Source organism: Poecilia latipinna, unplaced genomic scaffold (assembly GCF_001443285.1).
Source record: "Poecilia latipinna isolate Pla-1442-1.1 unplaced genomic scaffold, P_latipinna-1.0 Scaffold338, whole genome shotgun sequence".
Lineage (NCBI taxonomy): Eukaryota > Metazoa > Chordata > Actinopteri > Cyprinodontiformes > Poeciliidae > Poecilia > Poecilia latipinna.
In genome coordinates, this window is record NW_015112954.1 from 190037 (window position 1) to 197607 (window position 7571).

At 38.2% G+C, this 7571-nt stretch overlaps 1 protein-coding gene across 13 annotated transcripts; it reads right to left on the reverse strand.

Moving 5' to 3' along the window:
• Positions 1 to 2250: 2250 nt before the first annotated feature.
• Positions 2251 to 6009, reverse strand: LOC106949350 (beta-1,3-galactosyltransferase 2-like). Of its 13 annotated transcripts, none has more exons than XM_015035527.1 (4): positions 4332 to 4923; positions 4182 to 4253; positions 3951 to 3974; positions 2251 to 3875 (listed from the first exon to the last, which is right to left on the reverse strand). In XM_015035527.1, the coding sequence occupies exon 4, from the start codon at positions 3866 to 3868 to the stop codon at positions 2615 to 2617; it is 1254 nt and encodes a 417-aa protein (XP_014891013.1). In that variant the 5' UTR covers positions 3869 to 3875; positions 3951 to 3974; positions 4182 to 4253; positions 4332 to 4923; the 3' UTR covers positions 2251 to 2614. The 13 variants fall into 13 exon arrangements, with proteins under 13 accessions (XP_014891013.1, XP_014891015.1, XP_014891012.1 ...); XM_015035534.1 differs by having other exon boundaries at positions 2587 to 3649; positions 4332 to 4918; XM_015035529.1 differs by lacking the exons at positions 3951 to 3974; positions 4332 to 4923 and adding an exon at positions 5885 to 6008 and having other exon boundaries at positions 4142 to 4253.
• Between the last annotated feature and the right edge of the window lie 1562 nt (positions 6010 to 7571).

Sequence of the window (7571 nt, forward strand, 5' to 3'; positions counted from 1 at the left end):
TTGTAAGTTTGTTTATGTTCTAATATTTGTATATGTTTTTAGTTTTCACGGTGACTACGGTGATCAAGGTGATTGAGATGACTGAGATGGGTGTGGTAACTGATGATCCGCATCAAAGAAAATAAACAAACCTTGAAAATCACCCGCGCAAATTAATTCAAGTGCTGGGGAGCTGCTGCATTTACTTCATCTCCACCAGGTGGCAGCAGTTAGCAAGAGATGTCAAATTAGAATGAGTAGAAGCAACAGTTTTATATTTAATCGTAGCACATTGATTCCAGTGTTGCAAAAAGGATAAAACTATAACTACTGTGCAGTTATTTACCGTTTGTCACCCACTACCAAGGTTTGTATCCATATACAACTATCAGAATTTAATCAAAGTCGGAAAAACAAAGTCTCAATCCTAAAAAACCAAGTGTGGAGGAACTTAATATGAGTTATTATTACAACTGCAAAGATGGACCTTAATTTTTTCATTTTGCTTGAATTTGTTTAGAATAAGGTAGTAGGTACAGTGTTGTAATGTACACAGTGGTGTTTATTTTGGAGGGTTTTTTTTTTTTGTTTTTTTCATTTATTTGCAATGTCAGTGGGCAGCACCAGTCCAGGTTTACTCTGATTTATTGGGCCTCATTTCTGATGTATAGAGACAAAACGTAATATGAAATAATTTTAAATTACTCTGTTTTATAATAGGAGAGCAAAGCGTTCAGGTTTAGCTTCTACTTACTTCTGAGAGCAGACCACCGGGACGCTCTGTCTTGTTTGACTGCCTGTTTTTCCACCCAGCGAACCATTCCGCCACCTAGTGGTCGTTTTTTAAACCCTGTAATCTCACTGTATGGCTCAAAAATGTGCAATATGTCAATAAATAATTTTGGAGTATTATAAAAATGTGTTGAAATATTCTGTTTTCCAACAAAGTAACGTTGTTACAGTAACAAATACTTGTTACTGTATTGTGTCTAGTGTTTTTATCAGAGGATAAAAACACTAGACTGAACAAAAATCAGAAGAGCCAGTTTTCCACCAGTATTTAAACGCACAACTTAATGCACAAATCTGAGGCTGTCTGAAACGTGAAATGAGTCTCAAAAATCTCGTAACCCAACGCGTGCATACCTGGCAACTCGTGTTACTTATTTAGCATTTGTTGGCACAGGAGAAGGTTTGAATTCGTAATTATCAGATTTGTGAGGTTGAAGTTAAAAAAAAGTCTGCGTGGAGAAATTTAACATTTGTAGAAATTGTAATTGTGTGTCTTTTTATTTTGTATTCGGAATTTCTTAATATTTGTGTATGCATATAACCCTATATGGTAACACTTTATTTGAAGGGGTGTGCATAAGACTGACATGACATCTGTCATGAGCATGAAGAGGTCTTTATGAATGTTTGACAGTTGTCATGAAGTGTCATTCAGTAAATAATGACACTTCATGACAACAGTCCAACATTCGTAAAGACGTCTTTATGCTCATGACAGGTGTTATGTCATGTTTATGACAGTGTCATGTCAGTCTTATGCACACCCCTTCACATAAAGTGTTACCCCATATATTTACAAGTACCCGGAGTTACACACTTTTTTTTTTTTTTAACCGTTTACAAATCATGTTTCACAGAAATAACTATCCAAAGTTGCACACAAAGATACTTACACAGATTACAAATCCAGTGTTACGCATGACAGGTATATTGAGGATTTTCTCTCCATAAAAGCCCGACACATCCATCTGTCAGAACAGCCAAGTCAAAGTCCAGACTTAAATCTTATTAAAAATCTGTGAAGAGAATTAGAAACGTCTGTCCAATCTCACTGAGTTTAATTACTGAGCAAAACCTCCAGCAATTAGCTGTGCAGACACCAGCTAAAACCACGTGCAACATTAATTGGAGCGAAGGATGAATTGATCCCAATACTTCAGATTTTTATTTTTGAATAATTTCAAAAAACTTTCAGAATTTTACTTCCACTTCACAATTATGCCATTATTTGTGTTGGTCAATTACATGAAACCCTTAGAAAATACATTGAACCTTTATGTAATTCTAAAAGACTAATACTTAGCAACTAATTATGTCATATGGAAATTACTCCATCTTGTACAGTAATTGAATGTTCAGGAGTCTGCAAACTGGAGCTTTTACTACTTTATGATTCTCAACTTTAATTCACAGAAATATAGATTCCCATACTCATCCAAATATATATTTCACAATTAGCACTTATTCACACACATTTAATCACTCACTGTTTTTAATCTGTACAGTTCAGCAACAACTCACAATATAAATTGTTAAGGTTAGAAATAAACTATTAGCAAAGGCTCATGCTTCCTATTTGTTTCCTTAGTTTTTCTAATTTAATGCACATACATTTTAAAAAATATATGTATATGAATTAATGGTTACAGAACTAAAAGTCAAATGAAAACTGGTTTTACTGGTGACCATCATTTACTTCTGCACTTAATCTTTTCATCTTTCCCGCATGAAGCTAAAATTAGCTTGTTCTGTTTCATAGGAACTTTGACTTCTTAACCATCTGAAATCTTACACAAATATTTTGTGGAATCAAAAAGTGTTGAAAATGTTTTTTTATTATTCATCAACAGTACTGACCTGGTTTCTTAAAGTCTTTCCAAGTCTTCACACGATCCATATTTTCTGGAACTGTGGTGGCGATGACCATGGAGTACGCACAGCGACTGTATTTCAAAGGGAAAATACGGAAGAGGTTCCAGTTTGGGGGGTTTGTTGGACGGATACCCAGGTGTCTCATACATAAGCCCAAATAAGCATCTTCGATGTAAAGAGGTTTAACGTGTCTGGAAGCCTCAATGAGCTTTGTGGTGAGATCCAAAGACAAAATGTAGCCCAGACCCAAAGCATAGGGAGGGTAAAAATGATCGCTGACGAGATCCACAGGCACGTAGAACTTGGACTTGGGATTCCTGGAGACTTGTCCTCTTTGTGCCACCAGGCCGGTCATGTAGTTTGTCCTGGGAGCTTTGAGGAGCAAGTTGACCAGATTGGGAACATTTAGAAACATGTCTGAATCGATTTTCATGGCGTAAGCGGCGCTGGAGCAGTAGGAGTTCAGCCACTCCAGCATCACCATGGTCTTTATGGTCAGGTTCTTGTAGCAGTCCACAAAGTCTCCCTGGATCAGGTCGTGATGCTCTTTGCTCTCCTGCAGCAGCTGCTGGTGGACCTGCTCTGCATCGTCTCCAGTCTGCATCCCCAGCAGGAAGAACAGCGCCACCACCTGGTTGTTAGCCAGCTTCTCGCTTCCCCAGCTGTTACGGATGACGTCGCGATGAGCTCGGTTGCGTGGCGCCACTTGTACCATCAGAACCACAAACGGCTTCTCCTGCTTACATTTCAGTTCCTCGTTGATAGTGAAGTGGTACTCATAGGGGTACTCCACCAGGTACGGTCCAGGAGACACATAAGGAGCCGCTGTCCGCTGGCCAGTTTGGGTTTCTAGTGTCTTCTTGGTGACCCGTGATGAAACTGTCCTGTGCCGTTGAGTCGGTGGCTCCTGCGTTGTGGTGACGCTCGTGGTTTCAGGAAGTTCAGCAGCGGTGTGTGTTGAGTTATTTTGCATCATACGTTGAGTCAGTGGCTCAGGTGTAATGTCCTGAAGGTGAGGATATGCAGATAAGTTGTTTGTGACGAAGCTGTGGTTCCTGAATGTGAAGAGTTTTGTCAAATTATTTTGCATCAACCATTTAAAGTTCCAATCAGGTTCCAAGTTCCTTATGTTTGTGCAGCAGGAAAAAAACACAACTCCAAGAACCAGAAATGAGAAGAAGCATTGGTTTCGTGACAGAGTAAAAGGTCTATCACTGTTCTTCATTTTCTGTCTGGAAACCAAATGAAAGAAATTTAAACGTTATATTAATGTTTATCCTTCTGAATTACCAAAGCATTTAGATTACCGTTTAGAAATCGAAAAAGTGGTTAAAATAAATATTTTATAGTAATAATACATTTTATCTGAAAGCTTCTTTCAGGACACTCGAGGGACAATTTAAGGAAAAGGAACAATTGGAAAAGAAGTGCAGTGAAAAGAGATGGGAAGAAATTAACTAAGACGAATAGTCTAATCTAAAAAGATGAGTTTTCAGACCAGATATAAAGTCTCTCCTCATGGTGGAGAGATGAGCAGATGAGAGGAGAGTCTGATCTTAGGGATCAGGTCCGTAGATCCGGCGGGCTGAGACCATGAAGGGATTCAAACGCTGCAGACATGCAGGGTGCAGACAGAATGGAGTTGTCATATGAGCCATGATTTCATGAATAAGGTCTAAAACACTTACAGAAACTGGAAACTCAGAACATGAGATGGTGAGCACCAATGGCAAAGCACAGACAGAGCAAACTGAAGGAACCGACGGCCAGTAAAGAGTGTGAGAGGAAGATATGCAGAGCAGAGATGATGAAGGAAGTAATCAGGGAAACTGACTGCAGCTGTGATGGGAGCAGTGACAAATGATGAAGGGGAGAAAATGGCAAAGTGACTGAGAAAAAAGCAAACAGTCATCATTTCTGTTTCAATGATAACAGAAATAAGTGCCAAATCTAAAAGGAGAAACTAAGCTAACGGAGAATAAACTAGAACGAGACGATAATAAAATAAAACAAAGTGCAAAGCAAATCCAAAACTCAAGTACTGAACAAACTGAAAGAATAAACTGGCTTGATGAAATATATTGAAATAAGAAATAATTTTTCTATCTAAAGAAAATCTTGGGGTTTGACCAAAAAAAAAGCCAGCAGGGAAGCAGGGCTGAAATACAAAAGCCATCAGACCCACAACATAAAGGCTGAAGATTTACATGAACACAAATTCATAAAATACAAACAATTCTGACCAATCAAAGCTATTTATCTACTTAATTAAGTTTTTATTCATTAAACAAGTACAATCTACACAATACCTATTGGGGGGGTTGGTTAATCTGAGGTGGTTTTCATATTTTTCAGACCATCCAAACCTCATGGTAGGAAATGTTTTGCACAAGCTGCAACCGCCAGTCAGACGCATCAACGTCCTCCTCAGAAACTAACAGCAGCTGCAATTTATCGTCCATCGACCATATCAGTCATCTTCTATGCCAAAGTCAGGTAACAACATTCAAAGTGTAACCTGTCATTCACAGGTTGTCATTCACAATGACAGGGGTGTCAAACTCCAGTCCTCAAGGGCCGCTGTCCTGCAGTGTTTAGATGTGCCACAGGTAAAAAACAGTGGAATGAAATGGCTTAATTACCTCCTCCCTGTGTAGATCGGTTCTCCTGAGCCTTTCTAATGACCTAATTATTCTTTTCAGGTGTGGTGCAGCAGAGGCACATCTAAAAGTCACTAGACTAAAAGTCTAAAAGTCACTAGAGGACCCAAATTTGGGTCCTCTAGTGACAGACAGGTTAATGTAAAATATGCAAATGTGAAAGATCTGCTACTGAACAGATTCAAATCTGCAGCACTTAAGTCCAACATCCTGCCTGAAACTCATTCCCAGTTTGGCAGAGGAAGCTCTCAAGTTCTCACAAACACTAAAATGGAAGCCTGCAAATTCACCGTCAGGTAAAAAATATTAAAAGCAAATATTAAGAATGACAGGCCAAATTTACAACATAAGAAAAAATAATACTGTATGGTTATTAAAAAGAGCATAATTAGAATGAAAGAAAACGTGTAACAAATCTGGGAGGAAGACTTTGATTGACCAGATAATGTCACTAATTACATCATCGTGGTCTGCCAGCTTTAACGCTGCAGAGCAAATCTGTCCTTTCACACCAGCTTCTCTGTATGGTATGCCTTAAATGCCAAGACCAGATAGTGAAAAACAAAAGAAAACCTACGTACCTTTGTCCAGCCATGGCAGAGCTGCGCTCCACTGTATGCCTCGTTAAATCAGGGCTCTGTGTTTCTGCTCCAAACAGCAGAACACCAGCCGCACCTTTATTTGCTCCTGCTTTAAATAATTGTGTTGCCCCTGACGCTGATCCTGTGTGTTTTGTCCCACATAAATATGGAGGCTACCCAACGTAAAAGACGGCGCAGAGTGAAAACGCTGCTGGCCGCAGAGGTGTCCAACCCACAGATGTTTACGCAAGGCGGGTCCCCGATTTATGACACGAATCAAAACTTGTTTTCTTTGACTCAGAAAGGAATCTGTAACATTTTCCTAATAATCAATTTAAGCCAAAGTACTGCAACACTTTACAGAACCTACTTGATAAAAACCCTCTGAAAAAAATCCCTTCCCCAAACATGGATCTGCTGAACATTCCCTGACCTGCAGCTAATGACATTGAAGGATTACCTGTAAATTCACATCACAGCAGATTGTCCTTTGGTTTACTTTTTAAAGAAAACAGCAGGCTGTTGGAGCTGCTCAGCAGGGGGTTTTAGCACTTTAAAAAGTGTCTTGTGGAGAAAACCTTTGGAGAAATCAGTTCTTTGCTGCATCATGCTTTTGTTTCAAGGTAACTACAATCAAACAAAAAGGTAAAAGCTCAGGTAAAATAAGTTAAAGGTCAAACTAGAATGAAGGTTGCAGAAAGGGATGAGAGTTTGTAGCTTAGCTGAAGGTGAAATATGTCTGGTGAACTTTCCATCTCTATCCAACCACTCTAACCTTTAATCACATTTTAAAAAGTTACCCATTATTTTAAAAGCTTACCTATCTGAATCTTAAGGTTATACTTCAGCAAAATGCATGAAACAATCCAATGAGTTGAGTTAAACAGCGTTTTCCTTCCCTTAAAGATAATTAATTATTTTGAAAAAGATTTGATTAAAAAAAAAACTATGTTTTCTCTTTTAAAGCTTGACAAGCTTAAAGTTGTTTGAAGGTTGAAAATGCATCAATAATAAATGTTTCCACATAAAAAATAAGATGTTTATTCAGATCAAAATCCAGTCTGTCTGTTCAGAGAGGGAGAACCTAAAATCTGTGTTTCTCATTTGGTGCTGTTCTCTGATCAGAATAAAATTCTCATGACTGTAATTCACCTCCACAACATTTAGTTATTTGAGTTCATCACATCAGCAGTTTCTCATTCCTGCCAAATATTCAAAGATCCTTATGGACCTGGCAGTGGAACAAGTATTTTTATAGATATTCAAGTATTTTTGACTTAAAACAAGCTCCTATATCTTGCTGAAAGATTACTTGTAAGTTAGTTGTCACTTGTAAGTAATTTCAAGTTTACTGAAATATTTGCAAAAATACTTGGTAAGATTTTGTGTTTTTGCAGTGTAGCCCTGGAGGACCTGACCTAAATGATGTGAACTCAGTTTAATTTTAGGTTCACTTCAGATTGACATTAATTTATTTTCTCCATATTTTCTGATCAGCAGGACCAACCTGGGTTTCAAAGATTCTCTAAAAACACACACACAGCAAATTTGGCCGAGTTAAATCAACACCGTGCCGAGTCTGTTTGGTCCTTCTCAGAATTAGTCTTAATTTAACTCTTTCAGTTATTTCCACAAGAGAGTGAGTAATTTTAACACTTAAAAATAGTTCAAACTACCCAATCTCTTG

Bases quoted from the DNA above. Each gene is read 5' to 3' on its own strand.
- LOC106949350 (XM_015035523.1), bottom strand. From the start codon at position 4,558: ATGATGACTGTTTGCTTTTTTCTCAGTCACTTTGCCATTTTCTCCCCT. The intron at 3,876-4,331 runs GTAAGTGTTTTA...TTTGGTTTCCAG, and splicing joins GTTCTGAGTTTCCAGTTTCT to ACAGAAAATGAAGAACAGTG.